Raw genomic sequence first — 19,839 nt, forward strand, 5'->3', positions numbered from 1 at the left:
TGATCGTCTCCCTGTCCACAGAATTCTTCACTACCTAACTAAAAAGCCATGGATCGATTAAGTTGAAAATCCAGAGCTAAAGTTGGAAAAGTTTGTATAGAGTGGAAGAGAAGTGGACAGCGGAATTGTTCCCAACACTCCAGCAGCGGGAACATCTGTGACGTCATAGGCGTCCAAGATAAAAGTAGCCACGGCGTCGACGTCTGCCGTATCCACATGTCGTCATGGAAACCAATTCAACAACCATCGAAGTATGCCATGCATGAAAATCCAGAAAAATCGACACACTTTTTTCAAGAACTTCAAGCCATCCAGAAGCTAATTAAATGTACTTAATCTAACTTATTCTAAAATAAAATAATATTCTAAAACGGGTCCGCGACGTTAGGCATAAGTACGTTAGGCATATGGACGTTAGGCATAAGTACGTTAGGCATAATGTACGCTAGGCATAACGGACGATAGGCATAATGTACGTTAGGCATAATGGACGTTTGGCATAATTCTGCCTTCTTTATGTCATAGGCTGCTCTTTGGATCATTTTGTGCCTAACGTCCATTATGCCTAACGTACATTATGCCTATCGTCCGTTATGCCTAACGTACATTATGCCTATCGTCCGTTATGCCTAGCGTACATTATGCCTAACGTACTTATGCCTAACGTACTTATGCCTAACGGGGTATACCCTTCTAAAACTTATAAGTTAGTAATTATTAGTCAAAAGGTAGAAATTGTCAATAGTAAAGTGCCTGTCTGCGGGCAGCAGGGACTATATCCAAGGGCTTGACGATCCCTCCCCAGGCCATCTGCGAGTTGTGGGGCTTGCCTAGGATGTGGTGGGGTTTGACAGTGGGCCCTGTTAAATTCCTATAAAAAGCTGCATGTATCCGCAAGTAGGCCCCACCAAAGCAACCGTGTGCCGCTCAAAGCGCACAAGCCCAAGTCCTGTTGTTAGCTGGGACGCTAAACAGCCCTGACACGACGGCCCCCCGACGAGACATGAGGTTTGCGCAGGCCCAATAAGCCGCCTGGAAAACCATTAATTACTAACAATATAAGAGATAATGCGACTCGATATAATCGGCAATGACCTAGGCGACGAATAAAGGATCACGATTGGAAGCTTGGAACATGGAACTGCAAGTCGCTAGGTGTCGCAGGTTGCGACAGGATGATCTACGATGAATTACATCCCCGCAACTTCGACGTCGTGGCGCTGCAGGAGATTTGCTGGACAGGACAGAAAGTGTGGAAAAGTGGGCATCGAGCGGCTACCTTCTACCAAAACTGTGGCACCACCAACGAGCTGGGAACCGGCTTCATAGTGCTGGGGAAAGATGCGCCAACGCGTGATTGGGTGGCAGCCAATCAACGCAAGGATGTGCAAGCTGAGGATTAACGGCCGTTTCTTCAACTATAGCATCATCAACGTGCACTGCCCACACGAAGGGAGACCCGACGACGAGAAAGAAGCGTTCTACGCACAGCTGGAGCAGACATACGATGGATGCCCACTAGACTGATTCAAATTTTGACTTTTTCGCTCCTCTGTGCTTAAACGATGACATTTGATGTTTTATTAACCCTCCTAAATTTTTAGCTAATTTGGATGTAACTAGACTGAGCACGCGCAGTTTGAAGTTTGTATGGAAATTACTATACGAATTGCCACATAAGTGAAAAACTGTTCCGTGTTGCGACCCATTAACTATTCAAATGCAATCGACACGATGCTTTCATAGAATACTTCCTAAGCGAGAGGCCAGTTGTTGTTGCGAAGCGATTTGACGTTTGTAAGCAAAGTTATTAATGAAACAAAAATGCTCATTATTGATATTGATGTTATTCTTTTACGTGTTAAATTGATTTTACCACGATTCAGTATTTCTCTAATAACTTATCTTGCAAGCATAGAATCGTTTCGCAACAAAGACGATCAGTTTCATTGCAAAATTATCTATGTTGGCAACACATTTATACGTTTTTAGAGCCTAATGAGCAACGTTGCGGAACGGTTATCCACAAAACTGACTGTTTTCATAGTAATTTTTATACAAACTTGAAACTGCGCGTGCTCAGTCTAGTTACATCCAAATTAGCTAAAAATTTAGGAGGATTAATAAAACATCAAATGTCATCGTTTAGCATAGGGGAGCGAAAAAGTCAAAATTTGAATCACTCTAATGCCCACTGCGGGACGTCAAAATCGTCATCGGCAACATGAACGCACAGGTAAGGAAGGGAGGAAATGGTGCAGACTATCCGGTCTATAGGTCATCGGACCGGATAGTCTGCACCAAGATGAATACACCACTAGGTGTTCCATTCTGCCAAATTCATTGGCAGAATTGGATTTTAGTATGGGAGAGCCAGCCGGTTTTCGTTTTGCACTGAAAATGAATTTTTCACCCCCGCCTTCTTCTCTTCCACAAACTTGGCAGATTTGAGCACCTAGTACTATATTCATCTTGGTCTGCACACCGAATCGAATGACAACGGCCAACGATGCATAAATTTCGCAGCCTCCCGCGGATTGGTGGTCCGAAGCACCTTGTGGCGTTGGCGGCAGCACTATTGTCTATCCGGAATAAAGTTAGAACGCTTTATATACCGAAGTTGGATTTTTCTCCAGATAAAGGCAACTTTCCCAACTTCGGAAATTGTGCGTTGGATTCGCCTAAAGATGCGCTAAAGAACGCACCAATTAGTTTGACAGATAAAACTTCGGAAGAAAGTTCGGTTCGGAAGTCCCGACTTCCGAATTCTGAGTTCGTGCTACGCCGACAATACGAAGAGCACCTGACTGGCGATGTGGCAGACGAAGATGGCGGTATGGTGATGGACCTGGGAGATCGCGCGCAGGACATAATTTTACCGGCTCCTGATCTCCAGGAAATCCAGGAGGAGATTGGCCGTCTGAAGAACAACAAAGCCCCTGGGGTTGACCAACTACCAGGAGAGCTATTTAAACACGGTGGTGAAGCACTGGCTAGAGCGCTGCACACTAAGTTTTTATTTTTGCAGCTCGGCAAAAATCCGCACAGCCGTGCGCCAGCAAAATAAATAACTGATATTCCGGCTAACATGGCGTTTGTTAGCTGATTTTCGGCAAATTATTTGCTGATTACCAGCAGTTTTGACAGAGATCTCGGGAAAAAACATGTTTGCTGGGGCACGGCTGTGCGATTCTCGGTAAAAGTTTAACATTTTGCTGAGATCCCGGTAAAAAAAAATAAGTGCATGCACTGGGTCATTACCAAGATTTGGGAGGAGGAAGTTTTGCCGCAGGAGTGGATGGAAGGTGTCGTGTGTCCCATCTACAAAAAGGGCGATAAGCTGGTTTGTAGCAACTACCGCGCAATCACATTGCTGAACGCCGCCTACAAGGTACTCTCCCAAATTTTATGCCGTCGACTAGCACCAATTACAAGGGAGTTCGTGGGGCAGTACCATAGGGTTTTATGGGCGAACGCTCCACTACCAGGAGGGTGAAATGCCTGTCATCCGCGGTACAATGGCACTCTACCCAACATCGTTTTTGGTACTACGGTTTTTGGTACCCAGTTTCTGGGTGGTATACCCGAATTCAGCTGCTCATTTTGGGTGATTGGTTCGTTCGCAGTTAGTGCTAATTATCGGCAATTAACTTTTCCTGGCGAAAACTTACAATTAGTTGAAGTATATCGAGCCTTTTGTGTTTGTTTGGCTTTTCTTGAGCTTGATTGACTGCTCGTAGTTGCTACTCCATTATGACCAGATCAGCTGTTCTTGTACAGGGAACCAACAGATGTTTGCTTTGGACTAGCACACATCTTCAATGTACAAGTACTGGTGATCTCATTTGTTAGGTCATGCTGGCGCCTGCCACGTCAGAATGCAAGTCAATGTAGGGAAGGGGGAGGAAATGATGATGCAATCACTCGCCCACTGCAAGCCGAATATACCTCTGCACTTGCCACGAGTTCATGCGGAATTTGTTGGAATTTTGGGTTAGGTTCGAGAGGCAGAGGTCCGTCTTGATTAACGAGCTGCCAATGTGATAGATAGGAGAAGGAAACTGATGGAATTTCTAATTGGATGTAGGAAACGAGCTCTATAGTTCATTTCCAATTCTAGCAGTTCTTTCCAGTTCTAGCGATTGCTAGAACATGAGAAATGTAGAGAAAGATACAAAGTAGGGAATGGAACGGACCTGTGATTGAACCCACGACCTCCTGCGTATGAGACAGAAGCAGTAGCCATATGACTACCAAGCCCGCTATATCGAGCCTTTTGTGTTTGTTTGGCTTTTTTTGTCGAAAAATACCCCGTCGATACTTCCGAAGCTGCATCATGCATATAACGAGATTAAAACAAAAACATTGTACGCCATATTGAATGAATGATGGGTAGGCGTATTTGCCTTCTCTTCAGTCCCCTGTCCACCACGGACCAGATGTTCGCCATTCGCCAAGTACTGCAGAAATGCCGCGAATACAACGTGCCCACACATCATCTATTCATCGACTTCAAAGCCGCATATGATACAATTGATCGGGACCAGCTATGGCAGCTAATGCACGAACACGGATTTACGGATAAACTGACACGGCTGATCAAAGCGACGATGGATCGGGTGATGTGCGTAGTTCGAGTTTCAGGGGCATTCTCGAGTCCCTTCGAAACCCGCAGAGGGTTACGGCAAGGTGATGGTCTTTCGTGTCTGCTATTCAACATCGCTTTGGAAGGAGTAATACGAAGAGCAGGGATTAACACGAGTGGTACAGTTTTCAATAAGTCCGTCCAGCTATTTGGCTTCGCCGACGACATAGATATTATGGCACGTAACTTTGAGAAGATGGAGGAAGCCTACATCAGACTGAAGAGGGAAGCCAAGCGGATCGGACTAGTCATCAACACGTCGAAGACGAAGTACATGATAGGAAGAGGTTCAAGAGAAGACCATGTGAGCCACCCACCGCGAGTTTGCATCGGTGGTGACGAAATCGAGGTGGTAGAAGAATTTGTGTACTTGGGCTAACTGGTGACTGCCAAAAATGATACCAGCAGAGAAATTCGGAGACGCATAGTGGCTGAAAATCGTACGTACTTTGGACTCCGCAAGACGCTCCGATCGAATAGAGTTCGCCGCCGTACCAAACTGACTATCTACAAAACGCTTATTAGACCGGTAGTTCTCTACGGACACGAGACCTGGACGATGCTCGTGGAGGACCAACGCGCACTGGGAGTTTTCGAAAGGAAAGTGCTGCGTACCATCTATGGTGGGGTGCAGATGGCGGACGGTACGTGGAGGAGGCGAATGAACCACGAGTTGCATCAGCTGGTGGGAGAACCATCCATCGTTCAAACAGCGAAAATCGGATGACTGCGGTGGGCCGGACACGTAGCCAGAATGTCGGACAGTAACCCGGTGAGAATGGTTCTCGACAACGATCCGACAGGCACAAGAAGGCGTGGTGCGCAGCGGGCAAGGTGGATAGATCATTTGGAAGATGACTTGCGGACCCTCCGTAGACTGCGTGGTTGGCGACGTGTAGCCATGGACCGAGCCGAATGGAGAAGACTCTTATATACCGCACAGGCCACTTCGGCCTTAGTCTGAATAAATGACATGAAATTGAAAGTTAATATTTAATTTAATCTAAGCTCAGGGTCAATCCGGGAGTTATTGAATGACGGAACGAACTTCCCACGTTTATGCACCGATCGAACAATTTTTCAATATAAAGATGGCGGAAAAAGGGATAATATGATCATAGAAAATAATAAATAAGAAATTTTTAATTGAATAGAACTAGTAACTAAGAATGTACATTTTTATTTTTAACTTTAATTAAGGGAAATGGAATGGGAAAAATCAACACACCTTTTTGTTCGGGTAGCGGTCGTCTACATGTGCAGCAATAAGCAGATTCCAGTTGGCGCAATTCTAGCATTCATCGAAGCGTTGAAACGGAGTGGGGAGAAGAAAGCACGGTGAAGTCATTAAACTCGTGCACGGGGTGACAACTCATCGGATATTGAGCTTCCTGTAAGCGGGGGTAATCCCGCCGGACCTTACAGGGGCTCTCACCTCCTAGACAGCCGTTGCCACTCGCCCGCCACGTGTGATACGACGATAATGACGGAGGTCGTCGATCACCAGTCTAGGACTCGCCACCACCCACAATCTGGTAATTACCAGACGCTGTTTCGTATCGCCGTCTCTCGTTGGATGAACCAGTCCTCTTCGCGCCGCTCGGTGGATGAATCCTTCGGCTGCGGTGTTGGTATGGCGTCGTTCTTGGCTCCGATAAGCTTCACCGGCAGAGTTCACCACCTACGCTTAGGTCGATTCCACCTACGTGGTACAATTTCTCGGAACAAGGTTTACTGCAGACTCCAGAATAATAGATGCGCGCACGGAACTTTCACGACTATTCGCACTCCAGTTATCAGACCTCGACAATCGTCTTCGATGGATAATATAATTCTGTCACGAATAAGATCCTGAACCTGGTTTCAGGTGGTTTTTATATCCGCTGGACCGCAGTTTACAAAACCGCCATGGCATAATGCATATTGTTACCGACATGGTAGCATGGTAGCGGGTTACGGTCGTTGTTACAAACGTTCGTTTGTTGTCAGCGGTTGCTTGGTGTCAGGGGGTAAGGGATAATTCAAATTTAAATTTATAATAGGGTTGTAAAGGGCATCTGACACCGAAGGAAAGGAACTAGGATGGGATAACAAAACTTTTAAATATATAACATTACTATCTTAATCTATTTATTTAATTCTAGGACCATAAATTATATATATATTATTTTTTTATGTACATTTTTTTTAATTGTTGATCGATGCTACGATAGGATTGTAACTGAGAGGTTACAAAATGAACTGTCAAATCGAACCATGCTCCCGAGCAGGTTTATTTTTAACCACAGAGAAATAATCATCAAACTGTAAAATTTTAACTAAAAGTTATACGAATCGGTGGAATGTTTCACAGCCCAAATCGATGAAGACAACCGACTCTGTCATTTTGCTTAATTATGCAAAAGTTTGTTCAAAATCGGAGCAAACTTGCTTTATGCAAATGCATTTTTAAGCTCTGATTGACTTAATTCGATTAGAATCCAATATAATACATCCTGCAAATATAGTAATCCTGAAATGTGACGAACTTTTCTTTCCATTTGTGCTCCCCATATTGAAGATAAGCAAGGAAGAGAAAGTAGGTTGGCTAAAAATAGACCCCCATTACATCCTGACAGTGGAATAAATATAGCAACCGAGAGTGGGAAACTGCACTGGTGATTCCTTTTCTACTACATTTCCCAATCCGCTATCAACGCTAGGGTTGGGCGCCAACTCACGCGATGCACAATGCAAAAAAAATCATAATCTAACTCGCTGGATCCAGGTCAGAAACCTTTCTATCATAGTAAAGGCGAACGCATTCGCATAATCACATGTTGTAATTTGCATACGATGAAAAACCGTTAGTACTAATGCTGAATAATTGAACAGAGTACCACACGGAACTGCAAATACCTCAGCCTGTTTTGAAAGTGTTCCAATCAAGTAACAAATTACACTGCATATATAAAACTAAAGCTGGTAATGGTTTGGTAAATGTTGGGTAATGCGTACCGTTAGTACTTCGCATACGGTCGTACGCTGACAGGTTAGAAGAAGTTTGCTTCTCTCCGGAAGTGCAAATCCGATCGACCATTTGTTGTCCGTGTTAGAGTGATCCCTTCAACACGATGTAGGTAGAAGACCCTGCTAAGGTGTCCTACCGAAGTTTCTACAGTTACCAAGACAAGCAAAAGTAGAACAAACGGATTGATTCAACGGCAACCTGAAGGACTGGAATCACATTAATATTAATCTTAATAATAACTTAAAAGAAATTAACTTTCTAATAGTTCCTGAGAGCAGATAGGTAGACGATGTCTAGTTTCCGATATTCCTATCGATGAATGTTTTATTGCATGGGGACAAATTTACAAGAAACATAAAATTAATTCCAAGCAAATACATTTGTACATAGATAATTATCATGCAAATAGAATATGAAAACTAAATCGTTCCCCGATGGTTCACTATATCACATCATTTTTCATTTGTGCTAATGACTCACATCAATCCAGTCGTTGCAACGACCAAGTGGACGAATAAACATGAATCGATTCTCACGTTTTTGGAGGCAGCGCTTTTTGGAATTCAGTTTAGGTTCTGATTTTTTCCGGTTGTCCGATTCAATCTGTTTGATTTCAGGTATAACAGTGTTGGTAGCGTTTTACAACAAAGTTCAAACATATTTTTTTTTTCAGAGAAACGACTTCCTCAAACAAAAAGTCCATCAATCCGAGTAGTATGGACCATTCTGAGCTTATTGCATGCCTTTCAGTACGGTTGCTTCGTCGCCGAGTTGATCAATTGTATCAATCAAACCCCTTTGGACAAAGACAAATTTACGGCAGTGATAAATCTTGTTATCCCACTCGGAGTCGCCATATTGAGGGGAATATGTCTAGCATATCACCGCGAGGTGATTCTACAGCTTAAACAGTACATAAATTCAAAATCCTGCCAACAAGCCGATATCGAATCATTCGAATTACGAAAGAAAAAGTATCGGAAGGTCAACCGATACCTGGCGGCTTTTCATTGCCTGACTACGGCGAACAGTTTCACTTGGGCGCTCACCGGTGGATTGAACGGAGAAAATGTCATCAGGATTCCAGTCAATGTGTCAAATTGGTCAAAGAGTTTCCAGTATGGACTGGATGTTGGTTTCGCGTTGATTATGGTCCCGTGGTGCTTCACGCTGTGGCACAGCCCCACACAGTTTGTAACTATTTTAAGCGTTTTACACTCCGAGCTTCGCATAATTGTGAATCAGTTTGATGGATTGTTCGAAAAAGTGGTCTCCAATTATGCATTGGATCCAATTGACCTAGATGAATTGGAATTGTCGCAGAGAGGATGCTTCTGGGCCGAACTGGATAAGTCATTCAAAAATGCTATACGTCATCATTCGGCATATATCAGGTATGACAAAAAGCTTTGGAATTGTCTCTTCATAGAATAATTGAAATTTGTGTTTATCAGGAACTTTCAACTGCTCAGAAAAATGTCCAGTCTCAACTTCTTCATATTTCTTTGCTTGAGTGCCGTAATAATAACGTTCAACATTTTCCCATTCATTGTAAACCCATCATTTGAACTGCTACCTTTGCAACTGCTGGCCATGCAGTACGCATCGGAATCCTACCTGTGCTGCACTATGTTTGACAATCTGGAGGCTGAGGTTTGTACCTAGATAATGAAGTTAATCTAAATGAGGCAGTAAATACAAATGGTTCCCTCTCAGAATCAAAAAATCTCAAAATACGTCTACGCAATCGATTGGCTTAGTTCGATGCGCCACGATAGGCACAATGTATGCGACAGAATTCACCGCAGGTCTATTGAACAAAATGCCATCATTCTACACCAGCAGATCAACAAAGGGTTATCCATCAAGGCCGGAGGCATGTTTCCCCTCAACCTTGCAACGTTCACCCAGCTGATGAAATCCGTCTACTCGCTGCTGACGCTGCTGCTTCAGTCTATGGATTAGAATAGTTTCATTGAATTTCGGAAAGTCTAGAACTAAGAATGGTGATCCTCAGAACGAATTTGAATCAAATTATTTATTACTCATATCAAATCACTGTTGCAGTAGAATGTAGAAACGACACATAGATTTTATACGCTATTTGATACACTGGAAAGGCCACCTAATTTATTAGTTTTTGATTATGTGCGTTGATTCGTCAAATAATATTTAAAAAAGCAAAAACTTAGACACATGTGTTGAGTTAAATTTAATTGTAATTTATAAAGAAACGTCATTTTTTGCAACACAAGGAAAATATACAACAAATTTGTACTGTATTTCACATAGTTATTCATTCAAGTTATTCGCTCGATACAATTAAAATTATAAATCAACGAACACATTGCAGTTTTTTAATGATACGAAGTTATTACTTCATGCGTTCTTTTTCTTAAATTATGCATAAATTAACAAAACATATAATACACTCTTAAGTATGATTAGTGACTTTGGAGCTTATGGTAAGTATTATGCGTTTAGAGTCTACTGAATGTCAGCATTCAGCATTTTAAGAACGATAGTGATTATCTACAAATTGCGCAAAGTTAATGTTTCAACGTAACTTGTAGATGAACTCATAACATAATCGGAGAGTGACACTGCTGTTGGTGACTTAAAATTAGTTTTCAATTATATTATAACTTATCGAACTACATATATTTTCTATATTCATTCAGCAAAGGAAATGTTTTCATGCTTGAAATATTATGCGGCAAACTAATATTAAAAGAGAAACAATACAGATGTTACTACAGTAGGTAATGGCAAGATGGTAGTATAATGTAAATTATATTACAGAGAGTCATTCAAAATGAAAAGGCAACACGCAAAAAAAAATGATGTAAGCATATCGGACACGCAAGTAGGCATTGCATAGAAACGTAGGTAGGTATATTGATAGTGTTGTTTTAAAATTTTCCGTTCTATGTCATAATTAAGCAGGTAATCTTTTTCATTAAAAAAACTGACTCGCTCGGTCGAAAGATTCAAATACAGTGTTGGTAAATTAAACTGAAATCTCAAACAAACTTGCTGACGATTTTTAATGGATGCATCGAGCTCGAACTCATTCACTGAGAAATAATTTCTGAAAGGCGTCAAAACACAATCGTGATAGCTAAATTTGTTTTTATACATATCAGCATATCTGTCAAATGTTAGTTGGGTATTCCTCTATAGTTTATTGCGTTGAAGTCAATAAAAATGCGAAATTTTGCGATAATAGGATGTATGCATTTTGAAACTTTAAATGCGTTTTTCCTATTTTTCTCGTTTGTAACATGTGACATTGTACGCAGCACTTTTCGCTCGAAAACCCCGAAAGCTCTCCGGTCCGCCTCTTTTAATGTCCTTGTTTCAAGTCCATAAAGGGCCACCGCTAGAATCAGAGTTTTGTATAGAGCAAATTTGCTTTCCGTCTGCATGTTGCGGGACCTAAGCTGGTTACGTAATCCGTAAAAGGCCCTATTCGCAGCAGCAATACGTCTTTTCACTTCACGGGAACCGTCATTATCACATGTCACAAGCGCTCCAAGATAAACAAATTCTTCAACAACTTCAAACACACCCCATCAAGCACTACCTCTGCACCAACACCACTAGGTCTTCCCCTGTTAGGGAAACTATAAAATGGTGTGTGGCGCAGACGCATGGATCATGAGCTGTATCAAGTATACATAAGAAAATATTGTGAATCGTATAAAATACGGCAGACTTCAGTGGGCTGGTCACTTAGTGCGAATGTCGGAAGAAGGAATAGCGAAAATAGCGAAAACAATATTCAACAGAGTACCAGATGAGGGCCGACGACTTCGTGGAAGGCCACGAACACGCTGGCTGCACGCGGTGGAATCGGACCTCGGGACCCTGAACGTTCGGGGAAACAGGAGGAACAACGCCCAAGACCGACAATTATTATGGAGCTCTACAATACGCCAGGCATAGGTGTATCGACGCTGTAGCCAACCAGGTATCCAGTACATTTATGCGTCTGACGGCAGCATAGTGTTATAAACCACTCGATTTAGCTCGACGAACTGAGCAAATGTCTGTCTGTCCGTGCGTGTGTGTGTGTATGTATATATGTACGACGTACGTGTGTGTACAAAAATGTAACCAACTTTGCATACAGTTATAATTAACCGACTTTATCGCAACAACTTGCATTCGAAAGGTGGAAAAGTTGATTGCTATTGAATTTGATAACGATCGATAACGTTCAAAAGTTATAAAAAAATATGAACCAAACCGAAAAGGTTGGTGTCTTGGCTAAATGCAAGAAAGGCAGTACTACTAATAGGTGGTTTAATATGGGTTTTTATCTTTATAATAGAAACTTTCAGCCCGGGGCTGACTCGTCGTTTTTCGTAGGAAATATTAGCTGCTTATGTTGGGTTATAGACTCGTACGTAGTTAGTACTAATTATCAGCAATTAACTTTTCCTGGCCAATTAACTTGCTATTAGTTGAGATTTATCGAGCCTTTTGTGCTTGTATACCTATTTTGTGTCGAAAAATAGCACGTCTATACGTCTGAAGTTTTGTTATCATGAATTAAACATAATAATGTAGCAGTTATAATTTTAGTAATCTACCCACAGAGAACAGACGTTCATCTTCATTCGCGTTAAATCGATTTAAATCTTTACACACGTTTTAAAGGAAATTTTGTTCGAGCATCCACGTCTGTTCTCTATGGTCTACCCCCTATACTGGTAATGTGAGAGTACGCAATTCCTACCCCCAGTTTAAGTTCAGTGCGTTTTCCGGTAGAGTTTTAAAAATCAGCATATCCGCTTTCGTCAGCACACTCGATGTTAAGCTAGCGAGGAGTGAACATCTAAATAAATATACTTCAATATCAGAAGTGGGATTGAAGAAAATAACTCGGGTTCTTATTGGCATTACATCCCCACGCTGGGACAGAGCCGAGCGCAGCTTAGTGTTCATTTAAGCATTTCCACAGTTATTAACCCTCTCTTTCCCACGACTTTTTTCAAAGATTTCAATAGGAAGGAATCATCTATGGAAAAAATGCTTGAACAAAAGTTGTTTGGCATAGCTAAAATTAGTGAAAAACGAAAAAAAGTTTTTGATTGTAAATCAATAGTTGCTTGATTGTTTTCAATAGTTTCACTATTTTTACTCAAAATTGATTATATTTGCAGTCTAATGGAACCATAAAGTTTTGCCAAATACTGCTTTTTGTGATTGAAATAATTCTATGAATGTTGGAAGGTGCAAAATTTGATGGAGCTCTACAGCTACCATGGGAAGGAAAGGGTTAACTGTGAGGTTTCTAAGCCGAAAATTGCCTAGACCGGCACCGGGAATCGAACCCAGCCACTCTCAGCAAGGTCTTGCTTTGTAGCCGCACGGCTAAAGAGGGCCCTTCATCAGCATTAGTGTATACGATAGTGCAAAGCGAGCTATGGACGGATGTCGAAAATGAAACGTCGACGGAACGCTACTGACCTGCTACTGACGAAAAAGAAGGATATATTGGAGCAATGGATATCAAGCAGTAGAACAACCAAGAAGGGGAAAACGTGGTTCAAAAATGAGATCATCGATACCGACGAAGACAGGAATGCTGACATGTGATGCCATTATCGGTCGGCGATTGCTGAAACTGCTCGCTGATTTGGGCAGCGCGGTCAGTCTTTTAAAACGATCGGAATCATCGGAAAAACCGAAAGCGGTTAAGTACATTGCATCAATTCGGCTAAAGGAAGATAAGTACAGTAGCCGTTCGATAACTGCAAAATGTTTACTTTTCAGTTAACGAATGCCGTTCGATAACTGCAACGCATTCTAGACGTCAAACGGTTGTCAATCGACGTCAGATGCAATAAAAGTGCATCTAAATGTGCAGCGCAATGCAGCTGTCATTGAGTTTGACATCAGTTTGAAGTTTAGCGGTCCGATAACTGCAAAACTGTTGCAACTATCGAATTGCAGTTAAAAAGCATTGCAGTTAAATGACTTGCAGTTATCGAACGTCTACTGTATTTCAATGTCCTGCCGCAAAGGTTCAGTAAATTCGAGCGTGATGCTGTGGATGAAATATTGGATAGTTGGTTGACGGTTGGCATTATCCGCGAGAGCGAGTCCCCATATTCAGGTAGAGTGATACTTGTGAAGAAGAAGAATGGGCGTACTCGTTTTTGCGTTAAGGACAAGTATCACAGAATCTAAAACTAAATTCACTCGCGTTTTCAAGGGCACACCACTCAATATGAAAGCATCCTACAACTTTCATTATTATTATTCCACGCATGCTGCGACGCAGCAAAGCTGAAATAATAAAATCAAAAGTTGTCCGCTGCCTCCGTATTGAGTGGTGTGCCCTTGGAAACGCGAGTGATGGATCCTGTGATGCTTTTCCTTAATTTCGAAACTTTGAATAAACCGTTGGAACGTGATCGATTTCCCCTTCCAGTATTCGAAGACCAGATTTTCAAACTTATATATAATATTAAAGATATAAAGTATTTCTCTACTATGGACATAGAAAATGGATTCTTTCATGCCGCACTGTCGGAAGAATCTAAAAAGTACACATTATATTACATTTTATTTTTACTTCTATGAACATGCAAACATATAAATGACTTCACTTCGTTAAAGCGAAGAACCATCCCCAATTTTGTGACCAAATAATCTAGAAATTTTCCCAATCAATTAACTCGCGTTAGAGTCACCAGTCGATTTTGAAGATCAAAACTACAAATGCAACACATGAGCATCGCGAATACAAACTTTTATTTTTTTATTTTGTCGTCCAGTGAATCAGATAGTCCATCGTCCGGCAGACCGAATGCAACACGTTGATGCCTTTGGGCTTATTCTACGAGTGGAGTGACGTGAGATTGCTCGAATGACGTGAGAAGAGTCGTATAGCCCCATTTGAATAACATGGTCACCTCACGTGAGAATTGCTAAAATCGACTCACCTCACGTCACTCGACTCGTAGAATAAGCCCCCTTGGCAAGGATGTATGTACATGTAGTTGATGTGAACGAAGGAGAACGTAGCTTGTTTGGTTTTGAAGATCGTTACGATTTGTTGTACAAAGTGGAAAATAGTCGCCTACTTCTATACTGCTGTGAATCGCATATTTGTACCATATGACTAAGAAACCCAGCAAAAATGGGACATCTATGCGATTCACGGCAGTGTATATCCCGAAGGATATGGAGGAGTCTGTCATATTCAGGTTTCATGATTCTCTCGGTCATTTCGGTAAAGATAAGGTAGTACAGATGATAAAACGGTCTTTCTGGTTTCCGCAAATGGCAGAGAAAGTGCTCGCTCATACTAAAAGATGCATTTCTTGTATCATGTACAATCCCAAAACTAGAAGAACGGATGGTGAGCTTCAAAGTATTGATAAAGGAAATAGGCCTTTTTGGATGATCCATGTAGACCATTTGGGACCATTAGAGACAACGACGGGAAAAAATAAGTATGTTTTGGCAGTGGTCGATGGTTTTTCTAAGTTTATCAAACTTTTTCCTACCAAAACTACCAACACGCATGAAGTAATGAAACATTTGAAGTTATTATTTATTTATCTTTATTACCGAGACTTTCGGCCCTTGGCCGGCTCATCTCGTAAACATTTGAAGTTGTATTTCATTATCTACAGTGTACTCCAAGGGTATTAGTATCGGATCGTGGAGCATGTTTCACCTCTCAGGCATTCAAAAGTTTTGTCGAATCGCACGGAGTAGTTCATAGTTTAGCGGCGACGGCTTGTCCTCAAGCTAACGGATAGGTGGAAAGATACAACCGTACGTTAGTACCTCTTTTGGCCAAGTTAGTCGAGTCCTCGAAATATTCTTGGGATAGTGCGTTGATTGATGCCGAAGCATGACAGAAGTTGTTTGAATACGGTTTGAATTCGCAGCGTGCCGGTTGTTGGCGAAAATAAAAAGTTGTATCCCCGATTCAAAGGCCCCTATCAAGTAGGGAAGGTACTCGATAAAAATCGATATGTGATTAACGATATAGACGGTTAAGGCTACTTTACACCTCGGGAAAATTTTCCGCCAGATGCATGTATTTTAAATGCGGCCGGGATTTTGATTGTCTGTGCCCAAATCCCGAAGACATCGCATATGTAAAAATACATGGGGAAAAAATCCGCGGACGTAAGCACGACGAACATATCAAGGTTCTGCTGTGTTCTTTGTGTTTCACGTCTTCCACACTGTTCCTGGTCACTATCAAGGAAAAATCGTCAGCGAACTGAACAAATATGCTCTTGTCGTTGGTCGGCTCATAGAGGTCATATACTGATATATGTGGAACAGTACTGGTAACATTACATCCCCTTGTGGAAGTTCATTACTCACCATTCTTGAAACTGTTCGTTTTACGACTTGTATGCCTACTTTCCTGTTTTTCATGAAGCATACGTGACCAGTTCACATGGAAATCAATGTTGATGCATTAGAGCTTCGAGTGTGTACGAGAATTATTGTACGCATTGGTTATGTCGATGAATACAGCACTGTTGGTGATTTTCGTTATAATGGGCACCAACGACATTGGCATGTTGCCTTCGATCGTCGAGATCTTTGCCATGCTTTGGAATTGCTATTACACCCAGGTTTTTTTTACGCGGTTGGAATTCATTATTTTTTTGGTTAACTTGAACTTTCACAGTTATTTAAATACCCCCTGATTTTTTTTCGATTTTTTGTGATCTTTTCGGTGGGGTTAACTCATTGTTTCATTGACGCTTTAGATCTTAAACGACTAAAACCAAACCGTGTAAAAAAACATGGGTGTACTTGAATTTCCTTATTAAGGGGGTGTGTAAAAGCCCCAGCGATGAACATATCGTTGGTTTGTCTGATGATCATGTTGGTGACATCCGGTTTCATCAGCATGTAGAAGTTGATTCCATCGTTCGATGGGGACCGACTTGTCGTTCTTTTTGCTCAAAATTTAAGAGATCTATCTAGAACATCCGGCAGGGAAGAAATACATGGCCCACCAGCTCATCGCACAACCGTGCAAAATCAGTACTCCAGTGTAAAACTCAGGAATCGACCAAATGATTTTGTTTTCGCAACAGACTGGCATCGTTTTGGGGAAAGTTGGAAGCATTATGTAGGCATAACGTTCTGGTCAACAACACGCTCACTGAAGTCACCCAACTAAAGAACCGTTTTGAAACCAACCATCACACCAAGCATTGTGGACATTCTTTCTATACCTACTACCAATCGACATCCTGTGTTATGCATTGTCTGCATCATGTCTCGTCTTCTATGTTAGGCAACTGCTCATCGAAGTTACAATCAGCTATTAAAATAGGTAGGTAAACAATCGGAATTCAAAGTTCCTCGCCACTCTTCTTGTACCTACCCGAAACAATGAATTATTCTTCCACCACGTGTCGCCCGTAAAAAGTGAATCCATGGAGAGATTTTTGTGCATATTATTGAAGAAATTTAAATGTAATGTAATTATATTCGAGATTTAAAAAAATGGCCATAGATTTTCTAAAATGGAACTACATAATCGAATGGAACTTCTGAATAAAATCAGGGTGGATGAATATCTGAATAAACCTCGAAGGAACTCGTAATGGACAGAACGTGAAATAAACTTTGCCAATTAATTCTTGCTTCCAAGCACGACGGAATCAACTACCTAGTATTGTTGTATTTAGATACATCATGTTTTCTACTTTTAATCAAATTTGACGGTCTACATAAAAACAAAAGTTTATAATGAAGTTGTCCGAAAAAAAACATAACAAATAAAAACAAAATAAAACATTGCTCTCTGTCTCCATTCACTTAACTATCTACAATCGCAACACAATCACTCATTCTAGCTTTCATACACGAACTAAACAAAATCTAAACGTTAGAGCTAGGCTTTAATAGTTAGTATGAAGCAAGCGAAGTTAGTGCAAATTAGAAAAACAAAAATGCGATCAGCAGGACTTCGTCTAACTTGACGAAGCCCTTGACGAATTCGATAGAAAGCAGATTCTTAAAAACTATGCGCCTTAAGAGTTAATAATTTGGTTCCTGACTGCGATGGTTTATAAATTACTGCTATGGTAAAATTATTGCACCACTATCATGGTTCCTAGTCTAACGGTGAACATTAAAACAAACCTTAACACTAAAACAAAAATGTTAAAACCAATATGATGCACAAAAAAACAATTCCCGATCCGGAACAAGTTTTAAAACATACCTAGCCTACCTTATTAAACAAACTATTTACAACGAACAAAACGGCACTTTCCTACCACCGTTTTCGGACTCAGACCCTCTCACCGTGAACCCGGAACCGGTACAGACACGTGTACAACGCATTCCCGTGATTGGTCTCGATGCGCAGTTCCACAATCCGGAACGCCCGGCCCACCAGTTCCGGGCGCGTCGGATCCTCCACCGGGAAGTACTGCAGCGCGGCACCGTTGTCCAGGTACTGGTAGTTACCCAGACGGACCGGTTCCTGGTCGTTTTCGTTCACGAGGCCCTGGATGGAAGATGAAACGATATTGAGCGATGATTTAAAACACGTTTGTTGTATGATATCGCAGTGTAGTATGTGAATGGCACTTTGATAATGTCTAATGCGCGTTTTCCTGGTATATACTGTTTGTCTCTACCATCATACGTTCGACTAATCGTTATTATATTGACATGCAAATATAGCGACACTACTCGATTTATTTAACTATGTATGATTTGGTAGCAGCTGGACAACTGGGACGACATGCATACGTCCTTCAGGTTGAAATCAGAATTTGTTGAATATGACTATGTACTGCCCATAAAAGCATAACTGTCCCATATAGATAGGAAATCAAGCAAAGCTGGGACAGTTATGCTTGCAGCGGCAGTGTACGCGCATGTGACGGGTATGTGATGCTGGGGTCGCAGGCGATAGTGAAATCGTGGAACCTACCCAAACGGAGAAATTCTTCGGGGCGGAATCAATTTGTCCATTTGGTGCAAGCAGTTTAGAGATATGTTCCAGCGAGAAGCCTGTCACGACGATGTCGCTATTCAGCTGGATCACTGGGGAAGAGATAACGGGAGAGAGGAAAAAAGAGAAGAAAATCGAAAAGCGTTACTAGTTTGAATCATTCAGGTTTTTTTTATTATTATTTTAACCCATTAATGGATGAGATAATGTTGGTATGGAATATTATTTTTCAGTAAATGACTATTCGCATTGGCTTATGTAATTCTTGTTATTCTTTGAATCAATTGGTATGATATAAATGCCGCATAGTTATGAAATTGGATTCAACACGTTAAAATATAATGTCTTTTTTCAGCATTTCTAATAGTTTTATGTCAAAGGCGACACTTAAGCTATACAAATGTCGTTTACTACTTTGTCTACTTTTCCGTGCTTCTTGTCGTCTTTCAATCACTGAGAACCAACTCAATCGCTCAAATAACAAATGGAAAGTCTTAGGGCCGATTTCTTCACCTCCGCTTAGTGCTTAAACCCGGTTTAATCGTATGGGTAAGCATCGCTTAAGAGTTAAGCGAAGGTGAAGAAATTGGCCCTTAGAGAAGTTGAACCATTCGCGTATGGGCCTCGTACCACAGCCTGACAGGCGTGAGGGCATGAGCGGGAACCTTCTTACGAACGAACGTGTTCCAAAGGTGGCGGCAGTATTACGAAGAGCACCTTAATGGCGATGCGCCAGGAAACGAGAGCGTTATGGTGACGAACCTGCACGCTAGAGCGCTGCCAAGGTAATTTGATTTGGGAGGAGGATGTTTTGCCGCTTGAATGATTGGAAGGTGTCGTGTGTTCCCTCTACAAAAAGAGCGATGAACTGGCAACTACCGTACAATAACATTGCTGAACGCCGCCTACAAGGTTCTCTCCCGAATTTTATGCAATCGACTAACGCCAATTGCAAGAGAGTTGGAGTTTCAGGGGCATTCTCGACTACCTTTGGAACGCGCAAAGGGATACAGCAAGGTGATGGTCTTTCGTGCGAGCTATTCAACATCACTTTGGAGAGAAGAATACAATGGGTACAATGGGCAGAGTTGACACGAGTGGTACGATTTTTGCGTTCAGCTATTTGGTTTCGCCGACGACATTAATATTATGGCACGTAACTTTGAGAAGATGAAGGAAGCCTACATACGACTGAGCTAAGCGGTTCGGTCT

The 19,839-nt window shown here is 41.6% G+C and overlaps 2 protein-coding genes across 3 annotated transcripts in view; one reads left to right on the forward strand and one right to left on the reverse strand.

The window, feature by feature from the left end:
• The first annotated feature begins 8,140 nt into the window (after positions 1 to 8,140).
• Positions 8,141 to 14,914, forward strand: LOC134208705 (uncharacterized). Its single transcript, XM_062684522.1, has 4 exons — positions 8,141 to 8,272; positions 8,329 to 9,049; positions 9,110 to 9,308; positions 9,372 to 14,914. The coding sequence occupies exons 1-4, from the start codon at positions 8,176 to 8,178 to the stop codon at positions 9,618 to 9,620; spliced, it is 1,266 nt and encodes a 421-aa protein (XP_062540506.1). The 5' UTR covers positions 8,141 to 8,175; the 3' UTR covers positions 9,621 to 14,914.
• Positions 9,679 to 19,839, reverse strand: part of LOC134208699 (klaroid protein) — a 55,583-nt gene continuing 45,422 nt past the window's right edge. Inside the window, exons 6-7 of one of the 2 annotated variants that reach the window (XM_062684516.1) lie at positions 18,607 to 18,719; positions 9,679 to 18,174 (exon numbers count right to left, since the gene is read on the reverse strand). In XM_062684516.1, the coding sequence (XP_062540500.1) occupies positions 17,956 to 18,174; positions 18,607 to 18,719 (332 nt within the window). In that variant the 3' untranslated portion in view covers positions 9,679 to 17,955. The remainder of the gene's footprint in view (positions 18,175 to 18,606; positions 18,720 to 19,839) is intronic. The other variant, XM_062684517.1, reaches the window with a different exon arrangement.

This window comes from Armigeres subalbatus, chromosome 2 (genome assembly GCF_024139115.2).
Source record: "Armigeres subalbatus isolate Guangzhou_Male chromosome 2, GZ_Asu_2, whole genome shotgun sequence".
In the NCBI taxonomy this organism is placed as follows: Eukaryota; Metazoa; Arthropoda; class Insecta; order Diptera; family Culicidae; genus Armigeres; species Armigeres subalbatus.

What these genes read in the sequence shown, in the direction of transcription:
- LOC134208705 (XM_062684522.1), top strand. Translation starts at nt 8,176, where the DNA reads ATGAATCGATTCTCACGTTTTTGGAGGCAGCGCTTTTTGGAATTCAGT. An exon ending in TTCAATCTGTTTGATTTCAG is followed by an intron (nt 8,273 to 8,328) that starts GTATAACAGTGT and finishes TTTTTTTTTCAG; the next exon opens with AGAAACGACTTCCTCAAACA. An exon ending in TTGACAATCTGGAGGCTGAG is followed by an intron (nt 9,309 to 9,371) that starts GTTTGTACCTAG and finishes GTTCCCTCTCAG; the next exon opens with AATCAAAAAATCTCAAAATA.